The sequence below is a fragment of the Haliotis rufescens genome, unplaced genomic scaffold (genome assembly GCF_023055435.1).
Source record: "Haliotis rufescens isolate VD_foot unplaced genomic scaffold, xgHalRufe1.0.p SCAF_1, whole genome shotgun sequence".
Taxonomy (NCBI): Eukaryota; Metazoa; Mollusca; class Gastropoda; order Lepetellida; family Haliotidae; genus Haliotis; species Haliotis rufescens.
In genome coordinates this window covers 49065840-49089190 of record NW_025963779.1, presented here as the reverse complement: position 1 = coordinate 49089190, position 23351 = coordinate 49065840, and the positions used below count along the sequence as shown (strand labels likewise).

The window sequence follows — 23351 nt, the reverse complement described above, 5'->3', positions numbered from 1 at the left end:
AGCCGTTTGTATTCGAGGATCCACCTCGGTCCGGACATTTGCAGTTATCTGTCCAGAATTACCATTCTTGCCTCCCTTTCATAGACTTGTCTAACACTGGCTTCATGAAGACACATAAGTCCGCGGAAGTAATTACGTGTAAAGAAACAGCATGTAGGACAGATTCCAGGTCCGTGAGGACGGTGTTTAGAGATGTTTTTGATGTCAATCGGCGGTTTCACATACATCATCAAAATTCGATAGTTAATTTCTATTTCTGTCTGCGTCATGCCTCTAGTATCATTTCTTAATGTGAGTGCATCATAGTTTTTGTTATGTCAAAGGAGCAAGACATACATGTCCTAGGGGGCACACATGCCAATCAAAAGGTGGAACAGAAAAGCCGAGCAGACCAAGTAGGATATATCAAACTATAGTGCAATATCAGCACTATAGAAATCTGCCATTATTAGATTACTGTCTCGTTTAGCAAAGAGCTGAATCCCTCATGCTCAGGTCAGTTTGAAAGGAAAAAGGAGAGCTTTTTTGCAGATGCTGGGTGATCCTTCTCAATTTACTCGACAAATGTCTGGTCCTATAAAGAGAGAATTTGGAAACGGCAATCGATAGTTTACCCACGGGAAATGAACAAGTATGGTTGAAAAAATATGAATCACGGACGACTTTTTTAGTCTTTGATCTTATCTTTGGTGGGGGAAATCTCGGCGTACGTGCAGTTTGTCTAAAGGAGTTAGCATCTACAATGCTATTGATGCCTAATGTAAAAGCGTCTTATTACTGTAGCAGAAACCAATACAATGGAATGTAAAGATGTAATCTAGGCACGGTAATCTCTGCATCTAGGGACATTTCATTGCTTTTAGAGAGCATAATCTGTGTCCAGAAGTTTACACTAGCAGACTCAAAATGAAGTCCGTTACCTCAATGTGGGAGATGTGAGAGACATTGGATACTTTGGAAACAAATAAAATCAGTCGATCCTGAAGTGTTCAGCATCGTGTGATGGAGAAAGCAAATGTCAATACATTCACATATAACATCGTCTTACATCAATAGTTATCTTGTTCTACTTAACGATATTTCCAACTTTCTACAAAATGCGAATATGTGTGTTCTGTTATAGTTTATAATACAAGCTTATGGTAAAGGTATTTGTTGTAAGCACTTCGAAGACCATCATTACGGCATAAACAACTGGTTGGACGCATCTTGAAGTTGTTGTTCTGGTTACATCGAAACAGAGTTCCGTCTGTTGTTGGTGTGTTCAGATTATTATCATTAAAGGCAAGTATATCTCAAACCCGCATTATATTAGATTTCATTCATTATAGCCTGTGCCCGTTTTCGATTATCGTAATAATGATCATCAAGTATTATTCATAAACTGCCGACCGGGCTGAAGAAAGTATACAACCATGTTCGCCTGATGCGTCCTAAAAAAGGAAAAAAACAAATGGTCATCGATGGCCTTGTATTTGATACGGGTTCATAGGCACATCACACAACAGAATACTTTTACGTATGTTATGTTTTTGGTCAATGTTCAAGTGTATGTTTCCTTTTTCATTCCTTCATTCATCATACACATTAACCCTTGTGTATAGCACGCGAACTATTGTATTGCTGGTATACACAATACGATAATAAGTGGCTTCTTGCACTGTATGTGATGTTTGTTGTTTAACTCGGCATTTAGCAAACGACAGATGCATCACGCCGGCCAGTAAATGTTCGTGTCTAGACCAGACAAACCAGTGATTGATATACTGAGAAACGACCCACACCGCCGGTGCACGCAATCAAACAGCTATCCGGTCTATTTAGTGATAGTTTGCTAGGGACCTATTCTGACCCGGAAACCCATGGGCCTTATGATGATACATGAACTCAACAGAGTATTCGATTTGGATTTGGAAATAAAAGTATTAAAAAAGTATTTTTTTTAAATATGTTATACAGAACCGAGCAAGTTTCAGTACATCATACAACAACACGTATTTTCAAGTCTCAGCATACACATTTATGGCATGCTCTTAAACCAATGCATGGTCTGACATTTGGTTTTCATTTTATCGTAACATAAAAATTGCTGGTTTGGTTTGTTGAAATCAATATTTAAAAGAAGCATTTAATGTATTTCTTTCTTTCTAACGTGAAACACTTGACCTAATGTTCTTTGAGATGATAAAACAGCGATGAAGTGTTTTATTGTAAAATGCAGCAGTTCTTGGTAGCATGTTGTACAAGCAATAACTCCAAGCATTTGCTACGCTACATGAAATATTACCAGTCCTTAATGGAATACGTATTAATATACAGTGGTTTACCATTAGAAACCAATACAACCACAATAAAAGAGTGATCGTAAATTGCATCAGGTGATCCGTGGCGAGAGATCCCTGCTGTGTATAAGGATCACTTGCAAGCACAAGTCGGACAAAAAAGTGTTACGAGTGTTTTATGAGAATAATACTTGTGTGCTCTGGCGTCGATGTTATTGACAAAGTCGACCATTATTCTCTAACATGACGAGAAGAATTGGACTCGTGAGGCAGTAACATGCTGAGCACATTTTCTTCTGACAGTTCGCTTGTACACTGCCCGTAACAAAGCGTGTCTCCACGGACAGGTTGTGACAGTCAGCTGAGTTTGAAGGATGGGGCATCAGAGACATCGGGAATGCTGAGCATATGTGCTGCATTTATCGCCGCTACTTTGACCTCCGTGTCAGCTATACCACTGTGGAATAGATATTTACGATAAAGAGATAACTGTTAAGTGTATTCACTTTGCACTATATAGACATTGCAGAGAGTAATATGTCATTTGTGAACACTTGGCCAATGTTAACGACCATAAAGTAAATGTTAATAGTAAATGAAATCATATACAATAATGGAGTGCAATGTACATGTCGACCAACCAACCAACCATGTATGTACATATTGAACACTCCATAGTCCCATGTGAGGTGGGGTGAGGTGAGGTGGGGTGAGGTGAGGTGGAATGGTGTCTGTCTGTCTGTCTGTCTGTCTGTGTGTCTGTCTGTCTGCTTGTACTAGTCCGGACTAATGCTGATTTAAAAGTGCTGGCCCACTGAGATACCATGCCGCACTCAGACACAGTATAATGACTCCGACTCCTTGTTTTTGCCCCTTAATGCCGAGTGCCAGGCAGGGTAACAACAAGTACCAACGTTTAACGTATGTTGGTATGACACGGCCTGTGATCGAACCCCCGACGTTCCGCTCTCCGGGCAGACGTTCAAGACCACGAAGGCGGTCTATTTCTATGGAAACAGTTGTAATATGTGTTATTTATAAAATATGGAGTATTTGTGGAAATTCACTATTCTATAAACTGTATCTACAATGATAAATAGTCGACTCCATCGACATTTGCCGGATCACATGTAGGAACGGTTTACAATAACACATTAATGAATATGAACCAATCACCCCAAGGCATGTACGGGGTTGAAACTTTCACAACTAAACAGCCGACAACAGGACATTTGTCAAGATATTCGGTATTCAAAGACAAGCAGTTTGCATCTTGACGATATGCTGAGGACATTGTATGACATCACTGTCTACTCCCTAATCTTCTCTGTCACCGCCCTCAACCCCTTCCTGTAGTTCTCCCCACATCTAGTACGGCGTTGGCCAGCATTTGTCAACCAATATGGAGGGAATGTTGAGGTCCCGGCGAAAATGATAGTCAAAAGAAATTGAATAGAACAATGTATCAGGCGATGAACTCATTTTGAAATATTCAGTTATTCTCTGAAACGCCTCTGACTACGTGTGACAGATGTCCCTACAAGGACGTTGCTGGCACGAAGGCAGGATTCGATCATCCCAGTTTGGTGTGTGCTGCATTATGAGGTCATGCTCTCCAGAAGACTGATCTCTGAAGTGCCAGCGGGTCATAGTTTCCTGCTGACTGATGTTACTGTTGGGATGATGCAATGACCGTGTACCGAAAGCCCGTTACCTCCTACATCATGTTCAGTGTCAGCTATTTTTTGTGGTTTCTTGAAGACGCTATCAGTTGCTGACGGTCGTGCTGAACACCGTTCGGGCATTCTGTCAGAATTGTTTCAATGTTTATATGAACGAACATTCACCAATTTTATAATCAGTGTATGATATGCCACCCTACGCCTTTTGTAAACCTAAATGTCAAACGTAACAAATATATTTGGGATAACACTTTCTGAGTAAAGTACAGATTCTCGTACTTTGGCATTGTGTGTTCATAAATGTCAAACTTTTTTTTATAATATTATGTCCCTAAAGTTGTCCATTGAATGTTTTTCTTCGTCAAATTAACCCTAATTAGGATCTCTGATTTGTCAGCATTGATTGTGGAAGTACTCAAAGGGGCATACGTCTAGAATTTGGGCTTTCCGCCCTCTTTAGAAACCTTACCAAAATTTTCGAATATGTCAAGTAACTACCCAGCAACGTTATTATAATTGTATTCCTGCATAGGTTTGATCCAAAGTAAACCATGCATGTAATGAAAGGCGACTAAAATAGAATGGGTGTTCGTTCAGCTGTTGTGACTTGGTTGGTTGCTTGCCATCGTACCCCGATAGCGTGAGACGTTGTTCAGAATCGAAATAGCAATGAACCACTGGTTTGTCCAGATTAGATTATTTGCAGGCCGCTGTGATATAGCTTGAATATTGTCGAGTGCGACCTTCACTCTCTTACTCGTATTATAAAAAAAATACGATGCCATTGTAAATAACATTCAAACACCGTTGTGTCGAATTTTGTTTATCGAACTTACGGTTGTCTCGAAGTAAAAGCTTGGTCCCTGCCTGTTCCTTTTTTATTCATCATGTTCGGTTGCATGGAACCTGGGATAAGTCGAAAAATATACGAAGGTCCCTTCAACTTCGACACAACGGTGTTAACTGTACCTTCGTTCACTTTTGTCCTTACTACTTTGTTTACATCATGTGTATAAGTGAGTGAAATTGTTGTATTTTGGGAACGCGAATTTCTTATAACCGATTCTGTTTTAGCCTCAGGAAATGTTAAAAGTTTTCAAAATGTATTTTTGGTCAGATCATTAGCATATCGTGTAGTCATCTTACCTCACGCTATTCATACAGTATAGCTGTTGGACAGAACCCTTGACGTATGTTCAATTGGTAATAATCTTGTCACGCTACTTAATGCCAATAGTAGTGTGGTGATTATCCGACATAACAGAAATATCTGTGTTTCTGTAAATATTAAAATTACCCAATTTTATGATAACACAAAAATATTTTATCAAAATAGTTTATTGTTCTGTCACGCCTGATATGTACATCCATGGAAAAATCTGTAAAATTTGCAACTTGCACAAAAAGTCACAGAAAGCTATACATTAATATGTACATGTGAACAATCTTTGACACGTTGATGGAAACACAATGCGCACAGAATATTGTACAGGAAGCAGAGATTTGCGTTAAGCTTGTACCTGATACGTTTCTGTAAGAAGACCATTATGCATGTCAGTGAGCAAGAGGAAGTCAGGCTATATCTATAACTACTATATAAGTCTGAAGTATACCTTTGATAACACTGAAATACGACAAGAATTATGAATAGTGTTTTAAATGGATTTCCTTGTGTGTGAATTGATACACACCATAACACATCATAGCGGTAATATTACAACATCCATAATAAATTGGTGATAAGGGATGAAATCGACCATCTTATGATAAGAACTGATTTAAAGATTAGTTACATAAGCATGTTGTGATTAGTCTATGAAGTATTTAACATATGCTTGACGTTACCAAGCTTTCTTAGGAGTATGATATTTGCCCAGGTTGCCATTGCGCACAATCTTTTTTCGACAGATCTATAGCATTTTACAAAAAAAACATGTCATATGTGATTTTTTTAAAGTTCATTTCAAAACAACATAGCTAACACAATGTGATGACAACTCCGCTGTAGTAATTACTAAGTATCACATGCCAACATAGCATTCCACAGTCGTATACGTAGCATGAAGTTAGCTACTTCATTTCTGCACTATTGTGTTTAAGGCCATAATGCCTACGTTTATATTCAATAGCTATAACACAACCATAATGACAAAACATTGCAAATGAGAAGAGTCAAATCAACATCACAATACAATCTGTGCATGGTACTTGTGGACCTGGGCTGCGACAGTATTGCATGTGTGCCAGTGAGGAAAGTCATCACCAGAACAAAACCGAATACATATTTACAGTTGGTCAAATGCTATTGTGTTTTGACAGTCATATGTTATATAATACACATCTAAAAGCGTCTAATCACCCTACAGCAGTACTCCACTGAATACTGAATCATTGAATCATTGTTATTGACATATTAGTGTATGTGCATTGAAGCAAAAAACATAACCTGATTCGCAAACCCTACGGACGAAGAATGAGTGAGGAAAATGTTTAGGAAATTAAATTACGTTTTATTAATGAAAGTATTTCATGTCGATTTTCATTTTAAAAAAAACATTCGCTATTTGACGGGTGTGCAGGGCGACCAATCCAAATCCAACTTAACATAATACATGTGGTTGAAGATGTCATGTCATGACGTGGTACCAAAGATAAAATGTACATATGCACACACACACTACACTATATCCACAAGAGGGCATAATGATTTAGGAAACACACAAGATCCAATCCGTCATATAATTGTCTTTGAATCGCGATGATATATATAACTAAATGTTAAATCAGCAACTTAGCTGCATGACAAAGTACATGTACATTTCATATCTTGTGCAGCTGTTGGAGAATGAGCAAAGGTAACACTGTTTGTGCCCACCAACATTTCATCCATCGTTACTTTTTCAGAAAAGGATATCCACCTATCGAAGTTCTTGATTGGTATTTCTACAAATTAACATTTAAACATACTGTGGTACATTGTCAACGTTTTTGTCCGATACAACGTCTTACCATACAGACAGACGTGATATCAACGTGTTACAATCAAGCTGCACAGAATAAATATTCTCTGATATGTGATACAGTTTGACACAAAGGGAGACTACTTAATAACAGTTATATAACAGAGCCTGTGGTAATCCGTCCAGTGGCCTCGTTATGTACAAGAAACCGTGCATGGATATAGTGCCCGTGAGAAATGCCATCTTTCGTAAACGCATACACTGTTTCAAGGACTCACTAAATTCAATTATGACATCTGTAGTTTGGCTATTCAAATACTTATCCAAATATTCAACACTGCTCCCGTCAATGTTGCAGATAAATCCCTTACAGAATCTAACTCTGGAAGTTTGAATAGTACTTCCAAGAATGGCACCAGATCAAAGAAATTTATTGTACATGTCGATACTTTTGTGAGGTCACGCAAAGCTTGTAGTTGTGCCTTACAAGGATGATGTACAATGGATGTTGTATGAACCAATGCATGAGATACATACTCCTCATATGATTGCTCACATGTCACAACGTGTTCATTGCTTGCACAAGTGTTATTGAGTACATCACACACAGAACAAGAACTGTTGTTGGAATGTTTGGTATCCCTGCTTGATTGTCGTACTTTACTGAACCCGTGCCGTATACCCCTGGAAAATAGAAAAATAGTTGATTATTTGAAACTAAGTAAAAGTGTTTTTGTTCATGTGGTATTTTACTCCAGTCAGCAGTATTACAGCAACGTCATCACGGCACGTACATTAATGCGTCTGGACCAGACAAACGAGAGTTTGATACTATGGGCAACGTCACAGGCCGTTTGGGTTAAATGACACACAATCAAAGAACTCACCGAAACTGACCTCCAGATATATTTCAGTCGCATCCTAACAAGCATACAGGTCACTGAGGACCAACTGTAGCATGTATTCCCAATGAGGCCATAAAATGCACGATAAACTAGATGACTCTTTACACCAGACATCATAACATGAGCTAGTATTTAGTTGGGTTTTAAAAAAAATTTGATCAGGGTTTGGAATCTAATTTAAGAACCATTACAACATAGTTCATTCTATACATGGTGTAACTTTACAAAGTCATGTCAAAAGCCATCCCATTCCTTGCCCTGTTCCACGAATTTGCATTTCGATGCACACATCCTCCCTCACCCGTAAGACTAGCACCTGTGGGATTCTTCTTGACGGTGGTTCCACCCTTGGGTGTTTTCTTTCCACTTTTGGGTCGATTATCAACTTTAGGCCACTCCATGGGGTGTTCTTTCAAACCGTTACCGCCGAAGAAAATTGTTTGTCTGATCAGTTGTGTAGTTGTAGGTGGCGTTGTCGTCGTCGTGACGGGGAAGCTTTCTGCAACAACAAGTCAATACATAGATCAAGCCTTTGAAATTGATGAATCTGCTTCTTTTGAAGAAACGAGACTGAAGCATGTTCTATATTTAACTTAATCTTTACCGTGCATACAGTCATGGTTACATTGATCACGACAAGTTTCAGCAGGTATCTGCGGGGAAAAGAAGCTCATATTGCGATATGCTCTTATCATTATATGATAATTTAGTGGTAATTATATAATGTTATCCGTTTGTGCGTATGTGCAATTTGTAAAATAAAAGCCATATGTCCATGAATGGCGAAAAAAACCGCAAAAACAATGGATGAAGTCCTTGGACCTAGAAACCCACTGCCACTACTTCATCAACAATGGAAGGCAAGTTGCACTTGGCAATAGCAGTAATGGACCGTATCCTCTTTATGTTGAAATCTACTTCATTCAAAAAGCATGTTAAATTTTATCACTGAACCTCGTTATGGCCAAACGAAGTTTTCAATGTGATTATAAAAAACTTGTATGTGGACATGATAAAAAGCAGAATTAGCTTTACTACTTTTGAGGTCTGCTTAATAAATTCGGTATGGCTATACAGTCGGACATGTTGGACGAAAATCAAAGGCCGAAATCACAAATAGGAAACAGTGTCAGATGAATAGGTGCAGCGATTCAGGAAGAAATCTAAATCCAATGAAATCCTTTATGGGTGCCATGGCCTTAACACTGCAGTCGCATTAAGACGAAAGCGTGATTGCGGTAGCCGTTCCCTGAAGTAACAGCGCTATGAAAACACCATCCCCGTCACACTTCTTCCGCGAGAAGTCCCCGCGGTGACGTATTGGTTCTGTTTCAAATTCATGGATCGCATTCTCGTAAATTAGGAAATATATCCCCCACTGACGTTATAATCATAAATCCAAAAGGATATTTTCTTATGATTGTATCTAGTGTTTTGGTACACTGTGGCTATTGAAACACAGTACACTCATTGTAAGTAGATGTACAAATGCAAGTCCTCCTACCGTAGAGCTCCATGACTTCTGAGGCACTCCCCATGCTGTTGGAGGCCTCGCATACATAGTCCCCGAAGTCGTACTTCTGAATATTTACTATCCTCAAGCTCAGTGTAATTGTTTGTGGGCCTTCGTTGTATACATCGAGTTCGTGCTTGAAATTGGGATGCAGTTGTTCTCCATTCTTCTTCCACATAGTCACTCCGAGGGGAGAGGCGGTGATCCTACATTCCAGTATCGTTTCTCTCCGCAATTGTTGTCCGATCCGTGGCGTAAATAGATGTATTTCAGGTGGATCTAAAACCACATTGCATATGTAGGATATTTCGGCTTCTATAATGTGTTCAGAGTCACAGCCTGATACTCGTTGATGCTTACAGGGTCTGATATTGTTGTTATGATTGCTCAAATAATTTATTTATTTGGTTACAATCGGACAGAATGACATATTATCGTTTGTACAGTTCACAATCTTGGGTTGAGTTCACAGCATATACCAAGATTATTGTAAAAAACCTTTTTGTAAAAAATAGCATTGATGCTGTGAGTAAGAGTGATACTGAGAGTAAGAATAACGACACAAAAGAAATTCATGCTTCTTTACATTCTTGCGCATAATATAATGAAATCTTATTGGTAACTTATACACATTCTCAGATGAATTGCATAAATGACGATTAAATTGAAACTGAAAAACAACAGACTTACACTGGACTGTAACTTTTATCTGTCTCGTTCTGGCAGGGGGCACTGTGTTGTTCGCCACACATTCATAGGTGTCGGCACACACACGCGATATATTGCGAATCAGAAGGACTTGCCCTTCGTGACCTACTTCTGCAAAAGACGAAGTACCTTGAAGTACAGTATTCATACCAATCAGTATTCGTTTACTTAACAATCAAACCATGTGATATTTTTGTCCATGTCTGCCACTTTTAGATCTTGAGTATCGTTTAATTTATGCCCCACGTGCGTCCCTTTTAAAACTCTTCACATCTATTGCTGATTAGTGCTTTAATGTCATTTTGACGTGGTGTTTTTGTGTATTTAACTAAAATCATGAACCTGTTATTTGTTTCTCTTGGCTTTTACGATGTAACCAAAATGTGTGTCGGGATAATAAAGCATTATCTTGTCTTATCTTATCAGTATTCGTCTGGATTTAATTAGGACCCCTAGACCCTTTTTGATGTTAACTACTTTAGAATTAATATATTTCTTCCATAATCACAAAGACCTTTATCGACAATATCAAAAGAAAATCACATTATTTGGCGCAGAGCATTGAAGGGGTGTTCGATCAACTCCAGCAAAAGGTAACCCGTATCCAAAAGGATATTTAATTTACCGACTTGATGTAATCTCCATCTTAGGTGAGAACCGTATGTATTAATTACATTTATAGCTTCTAGTTTCCAAATCAAGCATTTGATGTAAATCGCTCTCTTATCACGTTAGATTATCAAGCGATGAAAGAGTTGTGCCATGATTACGACTCAGTTCTATTCAATGACCATATCAGTCATGTGTCAAGTGGTAAAATAAATTACATGTCTTCAAACATTCTCCTACTTCAGCGTCGATGATGGTGGGATGTGTGCTGTTATACGACAATGACAAACAAAACAGGTAATACAGCCAAGGTAACGGCAGGTGCTTTATACATGACCTTCCCGTCAACAGACTACAAGGAAGGTATTTACATGTGTAGACTCATGTTTGACTGTGGTGTACTTTACTTACTTTCCTTCTTTTTGCTGCTCCAGACATTGAGCCTGTACCAGGTGATGGTAGGAGTCGGTATGCCGGTGGCGTTACACATCAACTCAACGCTATCACCAGTTCTTGCTTTCACATCATCAGAATCAGAATAATCAATTATATTTGGAGGAACTGCAATTGAAACAGATCCTAATGAAGTTACGATTGACTTATTGTGATTATTGTCAACAAATACATCGTCGTGTGACATATTTTATAATAATGGATAATTGTAGTGTGCAACCATTTTGCATTAATTACACCAGACAGTGACATAATGCATACATACCTTGAACAACAAGTTTCACCCTTTTAGATCTGACTGGATCTGTGTTTATTTGACACTTGTATTCCCCACTGTCCGTCACGGACACATTCCTGATGTGGAGGTTCCAGTCACTGACAAATGGCCTTTCAACACTAATGCGCATGTCTGTTAAAACCCTTCTGTCCTTCACACTTATGACCGTCTGTATGGGATTCTGCCACAGTACCTATGGAAATACAATACAGACACAGTCAGAATCAAAATATTTCAGTCAAAAAGTGTTATCACCAATAACAACCATGAGGAAATAAATAACCAATGACAACAGTTTGATTTTATCACTAAACGTCACGATAAACCAGGCAGTGTCGTATTGTACCTCTTGACAACCGCATATGTTTTACTATATTCAGGAATTATGGCTGCGGGCTTTAAATCTGAATGAGCAGTGATGAATTGAGTGATTGCTATGGGTTAGTGAGTGAGTATGGTTTTACGCCGCTTTTAGCAATATTCCAGCAATATCACGGCGGGGGACCCCAGAAATGGGCTTCACACATTGAACCCATGTAAGGAATCGAACCCGGGTCTTCGGTGTGACGAGCAAACGCTTTAACCACTAGGCTTCCCGACATACCCTCATTGGCTATGGGATAATGTAGATCGCTTAATTGTTTTTTAAAGCTGGTTAAAATCTTATGTCACCAATGTTTGACATGGATTTGGGACATTCAGTTCAATACAATCCACAATGTACGATGATAAACATCTTTGTACATAAGTTGACGTAGAGGGGGCACAATACGCGTGAACAATGAATGGGGTATGCGTGTGTGCGTGCATGCGTGCGTGCGAACAAACGAACGAATTCAAGAACGAACGAATTGGGTTTGTGAATTAGGTGAATTGGCTTTTACATCATATATCAGTTGCCGATGACGTAGAATAAGTGGTTGTTATGACATTTGAGTCATATCCTTTGGGTATCGTCTTGTGATTTCACAATTATTGTCCACGTAATCTGTCATGTCTTAGTCGCATCATTTACGACAAACACTGAACAATGTCTCGATCAATGCTTAATTGCCCTCCGGTTTGATGGCCTAAGCAGTTGAAATTTGAAACTTAATGTCAGAGACGAATATCAATCGTTTTGTTAAGATATATGATTAATTGTCACGTTCTCTTGGCTGTAGATACATCAAATATTAACCTTTACAGGACAAATCGTGTACGATATCCGAAGTTGCAAACGTGAAATTTAGAAAAAAGCAATCTTGATAATAAGGATGGGGATATTTGTGGAATTACTGAGTGGATATGGATAATCATTCCTATCTGATTGCTGACATAATTATTAATATTTCAACTGTCATGGCATTATGGTGTTTCTTGGTAGGATTAAAGGTTTTAGCACTATATATTTAATAACATTCAAAGTCATAGACAATTATATTTCATGACAACATGTCTCATCTCGCTGATTGTGTAAAAGTAGAGACAGAGAACGTTTCAGTTAATGTGAAAATGTAAATATGTTTGTAGATTATATGGTTAGTTTGTCACTTAGCCATGTTAAGTACCTTGCAGGAAATACTTATTATTCAATGTAGACATGTAAAGAATAGTACGCACATAGAAACGTACCAGGTGCGTTAACCAGAGCTACTAACCCAGTCTTCTGTAGATTTTCTACTGAGCTTGATGTATAGATTCAAGGGTGTATCTAAAAGAACCCTTATGTCTAGAAAATACAATGTGTTATGGTGACAGTTAACATGAATTATATATCTGGTACTGGAAATGAAATTTATAATTTCCTATTCCTGAGATAATTTGCATCGAAATTACTTTTGCTTAAATTTTCTCGAAATAATATACTTGTTTCGTTAATATATAAATACACAATACTGACATTTTGAATTCTAATTTCAAAAGACATTACTTCAGTCAATAGTTTGTGAAAATTTAATGAAGATAGTTTTAACGACAACATTAACGACATGTTCGCCATCACTTGTGAGAAATTATTAATATCAAATGTGATAAATGCCTGCACCAGACAAGAGCTGGAACGGGGCTAATGAATGTAGCAAGTACATCCGTTTTACGACTTTTATTTTATATGGATGTATTACATATACTCAAAGCAGGAAAAAACAATAGTGGTTATATGCATTGATGGACAACTTATTTGTGTTGATTGAGAATTATTTTGGTTTGAGATTGATCAATGTTGAAATGTATACATAATACACCACCAGACCAGATAAGCTTGATGCCATTGATTGCATCGAAAATAAATAGTGGTCGAAAATATTTATGTGTATTGTTTTCGCCGCGATATTCAAGCTATATGTATACTGTGGCCTGTAAATAATCGAGTCTTGGCTGGACAAACCAGTGGTCAATATTTCACTATTACAAACGAGTACATAAGAAGCAGATTATAATTGACACCACCAAGTCAACACAAATCTGACATTAAGAGTTACAGGTATGGACTTGAGAAATAAGAATATGATCGCCGTTACTTTGTCCTTGGGTATAGCATTGACCCGAAGAAGAAAACGCCAATGACAAGACGTTTTCACGTTTAGTACTCTTTTTCCTCTTGATGCTTTGTATAATAAATACTGCAGTATGTCCAATCCGTCCCCGGATCGCACATTTGCCTGATATGGCGCCGCTCAAAAGCGTAGAAATACGCACAAAAACCGAGAACGTCAAGAACGAAAAATGAGATTAACGGTTGTAGAAAGCGGATAATTATACGATTTAACACGTACACGCATAGAATATTATATACATGCTTGTCCAGACAAACCACAGGAGAACGGAACCAGAAGCCGGCTCAAACTCATCTGGATGGCAAACACTTTGTACATGTATATCACGTAAAAGACCTGGCAAACGCATGCCCCGCCTACAACGGTTCATTGCTATTGTGCAAATTAAAAGGTTTGTAAGTACAATTTCAGGATACCAAATCAATATGCGTACATGGATATAATTTACTTTGAACATGCTTATAAAGTCGTCGTGACCACTTAGTTGTATCTAGATCTGACGCACTCGCGTTGTGTTTCGCGGACGGATTCGTTTAAGACATGGGTCACAAGTGAAAGTTCGCTCGTTACACCGAAGACCCGGGTTCGATTCCCGACATGGGTACAATGTGTGAAGCCCATTTCTGGTGTCCCCGGCCGTGATATTGTTGGAATATTGCTAAAAGCGGCGTAAAACCATACTCACTCACTCACTAGTGAAGGAGGAGTGTGTGTGCAGGCCGCCTTATTTAAAATATAAACGACGAGTGGGGGTATAATAAAACACTACTGGGAGAATAAACCTTGACGGGCAAAGTCCCGAGTGGTATATTTTCCCTGCAGTGTTTTATCGTACGATAAACAACGACAACGAGTCGTTTATTTCTTATATGATATATCAATATTATGTACAGCCTCTTTAAGACTGTTAATAAAGCGTACAATCGTTAAAAACATTTGCCCGTATTTAAATAATGATGACTCCCGATTGTCATATTTCTCCCACTTTTGGATGTGATGGTTCGGCCATTGCGTTTATCTACGTTGTCCAGCTACATCTACGGTGAAAAACTAACTAGACACTTCCCTCTCAAAAGTAACGTCGTCCAGTTTGCGACCTCATCAAGTTGCGAGCGCGTGTTCGAATCTCCAGAAATGACGTCATTGTAGAACAATGTTTTATCATAAAAACGACCACGCTTCGTCCTTCGTTGTCCTTTATGATGTATCGCGTAGCTATCTTACATAACCTAGTAATGGTCATGTAACTTGCATACACATAAACGAGAGGGGTAAGGATGGACCAGTCATCTGAGGAGCCCTAAATCGTTATGCATTGTTGCGTCCCTTAGTCCACAGCCCAAAGATGTTACTTACATGTTTATCTGTAATTTATTCTGAACTTCAGTTACGTTATTTACGCTACTTCGAAAAGAAGACAAATACCAGGAGACAAAAACACCATTATACTTTATTCAAATGTCTATTGATGGCCAAGTATTGACGCTGTTGGAAATATAAGTGTGTGTCAATCAGTTACATGTTTATGTATCTCAACATATTGTATTCCAATTGGCATGTGCCAAACATTTTCATTTATTACATGTTTCAGAAGCTTTAAAGGAGCAGTTTAACATCAGAACCCCGATGGCTATTAGTTATTAGGCATTGTGCTAATAATGCTCCCAAGTATGCTGAACGTGTATTCTAATACAGTAAATCAGACGTTGCAGCAGTTAAGTACTTACACTATACTGGTCAGCATAGCCTTCTGTGTATTTGGGGTCCACAGAGCATGGCAAGATGGCGGTGGAACCCGAAATGACCTTGACCGTCAGTGGTGTTTCGTCGATCACTCTATCTTCTTGAGCAATTCCTGGAAAGAGAAATGTGTGACATCGTCTACTCAGACACGGCGATATTTTGCACATTTTTAGGGGAGATGTACACATCAAAAGGTTACCGGGATCTTCAAAAATATATTTCGTTACAGTGTAAATGCAAACATGTGCATAAAGTTTTCAATCGTATTTATATATTAGTGAATACATATCTAACATACAAAAACTATGGAATTGTGTAATTTGGTTAACACAAATATACTCTTGAAGTAACATGTACTGAATTACCTAATGGAAATCTTTATCAGAGTTCAACCTGCATAAAGGTATTTTTATATCCTAAGTAGCCTGGAAATATAGCTTCGTTTTGAGCCCGATTCAAATAGGACGAGGATAAAAATAGCCGTCCAATTAAATTACTGTCACAAGCGAGAGTAACACTAGGCTAAGCTACAGATAGGAGCGATAAAAGTAGTGACGTCACTTCCGAAACGAATTGATGGCGGCGAATGGTTTTAGAGTATTTCTCAATATAGAAAAGTGCACTGGGTAATCGAGGTCGGTCGTTCTTGTGATCACTCTCAATACTTATGATGTTTTGATTAATTTTCGTTCAGTTGCATATTAAGATATTCATGATCACAAATGCCAGATACGTTACGATGGTAATTCAATAATAATTCATTATGTCTCTTCACATGAATCAAAATCAACGGCAACATCACATACCTACAAGTAACCCAAGATGAAAGTTTAGTATTGTACTGAGAAAAAGCATTTCCTTCATATAAGAATATTACCCGTAGGGGAAACAGCCCTGTGTACTCCTTGCACAACGATACAGTTACGACTTCTAACATTACTTTGTCAACGGTGAATGTCCTGGTGTCTCTTCTAATTAAACCAAAGACGTAAGTGTAATTTCTATCAAAGAGAGCTTTGATGAACAGCTAAGATGCCGATGCAATGTTTATTTTATTTAACAGGTTTATTGGTAAGCTGACGTGTCTGTCTGACAGGTTTTACGACATTGATAGGAAGGTATCATGCAACAGGATCCTATTTATTTCAATATTGTGATTTGCGTTCTTAGTGACAGTAAATTAATAAATAATACGATTTTAACAACACGTAGTCTTTCTTCGATGCTAATTGTATGATGTTGTTATATTATTAAAATTTGTCTTTCAACCTCACACAATGATGAAGTCCAAAGCGTTTGATATACACAAAGTCGCCTCGAGCGGGACATACGATTGGCAAGCTGTTCGAGACAGCGCACTTACAGCAGTTTATCAGAGCCTAATGTATATAACATTTCTGAAATAACCTCTGCGGGCATATATTGAACATAAAAAAATCAATAAGTCAACAAAAACATACAGAACTTCTAATCAATGTACTTCCTCGTCATTCACTTGTGTCAGTGGCATTTCTGTGTATCTGTCGTCAAAGAAAATGTCATGTTAAATGAAATATACTTTGAAAATTGAAACTGACATTTCGTGAAGGCTACAAGAAATTACAAATGGCTTTGTCATTTTTTCTATCAAGTTGCTTCGCTTGCTGTGGACGCACAAATGTAATATGTGATCGCTGGCATAGATGTGGTCTTTTCATATAATATAATGATGTCTGTTAAAACCAAGAAGGATGGGTCCTACTCATATGGCTCTGAAAATATTTAAAAATATGTAGGAATGTTGTCATATCATGTCAGTGATCATATATTAATAAGTCGTATATATGAAAGGTCGGTGTTCTTTTTCGTCGATCCATATTGAGTCAAGTTGCACCTGACATCCAATCACGATAGTTATTGCTGATACTATTCAAATATATGGAAGTGCCCCCCCCCCCCCCCCTCCCCCCCACCCACCCACACACACACTCATACACATATATATATATATATATATGTGTGTGTGTGCGTGCGTGTGTGTGAGTGTGCGTGCGTGCGTGCGTGCGTGCGTGCGTGCGTGCGTGCGTGCGTGCGTGCGTGCGTGCGTGCGTCTGTGTGTGTGTGTGTGTGTGTGTGCAGTGTGTGTGTCAAAACACCTTTATCCACACAAGATCTTTCGAAGTTCAACGGCTCTTCAGGTGTACTGGAAACCTTAACTTACATTGTAGTCCTAGGCGACGAACAGCAGTAGTATGTGTGGCGTCATAATGCCACTGACGCGACAGTGAAAATAGAGGGAGAAGTAAAACGTAGTCCAAGGCGACAGCCAACGTTATGTTTTTGACGTCGTAAAGCCTATGACGTCATAGTTAGTGATAATAGTGGGAGGCGTAAAAACATTATGGTGCGTGTGCACAAATATACATTTGGGGATTTTTTGAATATTATACTCTTGAATTAAGTTTAGGTTTCAAAAGCCCAATGAACGTCTGTTCTTTTTCCAGTTCTAAATGTTTGTCATTGTTAAACAATTAATATAACGGAAAGACAGTATAATGACCACTCCCGCATTCATTCATCAGTGTAATTGCTTACATTTATACAACGTACATTTGGATCTTGAATTTGTTGTCTGAGCACAGTGTTTCGGTCTTTTAGTTGCATACCAGTTTCTCCAATATAATGCTCACCACATCCCGCACATGTTAAAACATATATAACATCTTTACTGCGATTGTTCATGTTTTTTTAACATGAATATTGATTATCTTCGTAAAATTGAAATTTGCAGTCTTCAGTTATTATTGGGCAAGTTCCCCACATAGAGGTGTGTTAAATTTTGTTGTTTTTATATTTTGGGAGTATTTGGATGGACATAGAATTTGTTTGAGATTTTGAGGTTGTCTAGTGCTGCGTATAAGTTTACGCTTTGATAAACATTTTGTCCGTGTCTGTATCTGTTTCTTTTGTTTTCGTCAATGTTTCTCGTGGAATTTTCATTGCTTTATTTACAGCGTCTTTAACCACTCCACATGGATATCCATATCATATATGTGAAGACGATCTTAACTAAAAAATTGTAATTTAAAACATTTAAGTTGATATCAGATCAAGTGAACGATTTCAGTTTTATAGACAAGATACACAAATGAAAGGTTTGCGACGTGTTAAGTTCACCTTTTTATATGGCATAAGAAGTTTATGAGTGTACCACAGCTGTCTTATGAAATCGTCATGTGTTATGACCTACGTACAACGAAACACAATCAGTCATGTCACAAGCAGGTAACAACCCGATCCCAACTTTAGTCGACGCAGGCGACAAGCTTTGGGTAATGAGGTATATCCTGTCACGAAATCTCGCTGAGCAGCAATGCATTATTACAACCTGAATGAACTCATTTCGAACATCAAAATCAAATATTACAAAGATGATTGAGCATACATATATGTTGCGGTATAAAATCCACTCCTGGAACTAGCACGAGGACATATAGGTCTTGTCCTGGGATTCCTGTCCATTTCTTCTTGTATTTCAATGACACAAGTCATATTTAAATAACTGATTTCGCGAAAGTTAGATTATCTTTCTCATAGTCATTACATTATAATATTCCCTCTGTCCGTTGAATAGCCAACCACATCAGCCAGTGTTGACGCATGTTATCACCGGGCAGTCGGATCGTTACTCAATATAGATCATTGAACAACATGGCAACCGCTTCCAGTCTAGCCAATGGATAGAGTTGCATAAATAGTGTACTCATGCTAATATAAAGTAATTGCAAAGTGAGTCGATTACACAAACATAATTCACTATTCACAGTCAACAAAGCCAAATAATGGAGTATTCCGCACTTGATAATGGGCAAAACCTTGCGATATTGACTTGCGCGACTTCAAAGATTTGGCCAAATTAGGATGATCGTAAATTGAAGCATTAGGCCTTCCATACACAGTTATGAGCTACGTGAAAATAAACTCTGAATAATAACCATTGCAGTGTTAAAGAGTTCTTGAGTCTTGTTTTAAATAGCAAAAGAAATGTGTCTTTGAACATTAAGCCCATAGCTCTGCTCAAACGGATGGTTACTTCACAAAAGAGACTTGACTTTCGTCATGGTGATACTATTGACCACCACCTGCAACGCAAAAGAGGAAACCTTTTCAAGTGTTTGAGTTAAAATCGTGAGCACTATTTAATGATTTAATGAAAGGAATACACAACTGTTAAATTAAACATAATACAGCAAAAAGGTATATAAGTGAAAGCAGTTTAGAAATACGACTCGGAGGCGATAGAGATTCACTTATTGCTTGCTTATTTACAGAAATATTTTTTAAACAACACCAACACATTAGCTTTCCAGATTTCCCTATCATTATTTCCGTATGTGCGTGGATTCGAGCATATATACTGAACCGCAAAAGAAACGTCACCTCAAGTAACATTGTATGGAAAGTTGTCATTTAAATATCTGGGTAATTTTGTCAAAGTTTCTAAAATTTAACATTACCATGTCCGGAAAAATATAAATTTGATGATAAAAAACAAAGAAGATGACAATAAAACCGATCGCCCAAACGCATCACAGCAACGGCCATGATAACCTGATGCACGTGAGTTCCGTGCAAATTGAAATGCACATGCGTTCCCCAATTTCTTGCCACCAGAACGGATAAAATTCATTCGTTATTGAATTGCTACCATATGCCAAGATTGACAAGAAATCAGCGACACCAAGCCCTTGGACGATTGCAAGCTGGACAAACCGCTCGGCAAGTCGCCAATGCATTTCAAGTCCACGTAAGGACCATATACAGGCTCCAGAAACGATACCAGACCACCAACACTACAGATGAGACGTCAGGATCGTCTGATTGTGCGACAGCATCTTCAAGATCGCTTTGATTCTGCTGCGTAAACTGCTCGACAGGCCATGGGGACACAACAGCGACACATTAATGCGAACACCGTGCGTCGACGATTGACGAGCAGACACCTCCACTGTCACAGGCCACACCGAGGACCAATTCTGACACCACGTCATCGCCGGGACCGTCTACAGTGGGCAACACAGCACCAGCATTGGCGCCACCAGGAGCGGAGAAGAGTCCTCTTCTCAGACGAGAGCCGTTACTGTATCTCAACAGCCGATGGCAGAGAGAGAGAGAGTCTGGCGACGCCGTGGGAAACGTTATTCGGATGCTTATGTTGTTGAGAGAGACTCGTGGAATAGTCCGAGTATCATGGTGTGGGATGGAATTGGTCTTGCACAGAGGGTCGGCCCTGTGGTCTTCGTGAAGATCAGTCCAGGGAGAGGCAATGGTGTCACAGCAGCGCAGTACATTGATCAAGTCTGGAGACCACACGCCATACCTTATTTAGCACGTCGCCGCAACCACGAGTTTCGGCATGATAACGCCCGTGCCCACACTGCGAGGGCAACAAGAGACTTCCTCCAGCAGAATGGCATCAGAACCATAAAGTGGCCTGCCCTCAGTCCCGATTTAAATCCAACTGAGCACCTGTGGGGCGAGATTCTAAGACGGCTGAATGGCGTCCGACCAAGGCTGACAACTGCAGCTGAACTGCATCAGGCGTTCCTCAGAGTGTGGGCTCAAGTGCCTCATCCATTCCATGTATCGCAGTTATCAATGCACATGGCGGACACACGAGACTTGTGATGCCATTTTCTTAGAGACTAGTGTTGCGTTTCACTTTAAGAACATTTGACACTTTAATTTCAACCTTGATGATCAGTTTTGCCAAGTTTCATCTTTGTAATATGTCTCAAAATATGTTTACAGTGTTTTGTCAAATAAGGTTTCTCTTATATCTATCCATGGTGGCGTCTCCTTTGCGGTTCAGTATATATGTGACACAACCGGAGAAAAGGGACCTTATGTGCTGTGATGTCATAAAGAAAGACGTTTGATCGCCATGTATGAGGACTGAACAAAAATATGCTATTTTTATCTTACTAGTTCGTAATGTAATAAAAACTTTATTTCAAAACATTTCAACATACATGTCTACTTTCGATTACACAGTCGATACATCTAAATCATTACAACAACAGTTATTATTCCAAGACAGGAAATGGGATTTTGCAGAAAATTAGTCCAAATGTTTGATGCCACGTATCTCTGCAATACATGTGAATTGTATGTATATGTTCCTAAAATACTGTAGTTTTAAAATATCATAAGAAGTCAAAATGTGATTTTTGACCTATGAGGTTGACATATTACCGTATTCAAATTACCACTGTGAGACATTATAGATCGCTTCCATAGCAATAGATAAGACATCTCTCATTTATTATTTTCAAAGTATGGTTGACACGAGTCAGTTATTGTTCTTTCTGTGAAGAAGAGGTTTCCTTCTGGTAGGATGTATCTGATGACATTGATCGGCAACATATTCACATAAAACATTCACAAGTTCCATTGTGACTTGAAATTTATGGGTGTCCTTATCAGATACTAACATCAGAACGTCATTCACGTCCCTTGCTAAATATTTCAGAAGGTAGAAAAGTGAAGACATACAAACTCTTGTCTTGGATCTCTGATGAAATCTTCCTCCTCAACGAAAGCTGAATGCTCCCAATTATAATTTTCTATTGGAATGTTTAATCCTTAATAACCAACTACCTGACCCATACCTCAATGCTTGCCTACCAACACAAACGTTGTCTACATGTATACCCTGTCACCCACATGCTTGCCGACTTATCATCAATGTGTTGCCGTCAGCTAAAGTACAAGGTCCATTGCCCTTGTATTCGGGATGATCTAGATTGGATGAGCGACCCTCCGTTGTATAACATAAAATATATATGTTTCTTGATCTATATCTTGATTTACAGGTTGAGTACTACACGGGGATTTAGTAGCAACACGCACTACGTCGAGTTCGATACAGAGCAAAGAAAGAGTTAAGGATAGAATGATACATTCTGCACAGTTATACTTCACTGGTGTGTGCTCATTTCTTTCGTACAGTATTTCCATTATGCTCCAGAATTATAATGCTCTTGCTGATTAACAGAACCTATTGATGTCATGAGTTTAAATGAATAATTTAATAAAATAGTTCGGGGAGTAATTTTAACTTGCCGTTTTTGGGAAAGGATTATATCTGCATGACAGTTTATCACGGAAAGCTGGTGTATCATTAATTGTTCATGTTACATGACATCGATTTTTTTTTTAATTGTTGGACTGGAAATAAAAGCGACAAAGCCCTTTCCGTAATCATAAGGAATATTAAACCAACACCAAACACAGATATTGTATGTGATATTAATTGTTGAATATACAGATGTTCCAATGAGATATTTTGATGACATAACTTTTTCTAGAATTGAGTAAGTATCCCGATCTCTCGGTTGACAGATTGTCATTGATAACCATTCTGGCTATAGTTTGTCAGTGAGTTTTAAGAGTATTGTCTGTTTTATCACGGAGGTCGATTATAATGGAGACGATAGTCCAAAGTGACACAGGTCGTGGACAGCAGTAACTCATATGGTGCCGAAATCCAAAGAATAATAATCAGGGTGAATCTGGGATAAGAACACACAAACAGCAAATTCGGGAGTGTAATCGACATAACTCCAAATATCTCAGCTGATGAATATTGTTTTTCAAACGTAGTTCGCTATAGCTCGCACAATTTAGTTATATATTCTGTA

At 38.5% G+C, this 23351-nt stretch overlaps 1 protein-coding gene across 2 annotated transcripts in view; it reads right to left on the bottom strand.

Annotated features, from left to right (window-relative positions):
• Positions 1-7438: 7438 nt before the first annotated feature.
• LOC124131420 (lachesin-like) overlaps positions 7439-23351 on the bottom strand; it is a 40560-nt gene continuing 24647 nt past the window's right edge. Inside the window, exons 2-8 of one of the 2 annotated variants that reach the window (XM_046494698.2) lie at positions 15654-15781; positions 11378-11582; positions 11071-11220; positions 10033-10161; positions 9334-9621; positions 8146-8328; positions 7439-7608 (exon numbers count right to left, since the gene is read on the bottom strand). In XM_046494698.2, coding sequence (XP_046350654.1) covers positions 7484-7608; positions 8146-8328; positions 9334-9621; positions 10033-10161; positions 11071-11220; positions 11378-11582; positions 15654-15781 — 1208 coding nt within the window. In that variant the 3' untranslated portion in view covers positions 7439-7483. Of the gene's footprint in view, positions 7609-8130; positions 8329-9333; positions 9622-10032; positions 10162-11070; positions 11221-11377; positions 11583-15653; positions 15782-23351 lie in introns of both variants that reach the window. The other variant, XM_046494697.2, reaches the window with a different exon arrangement.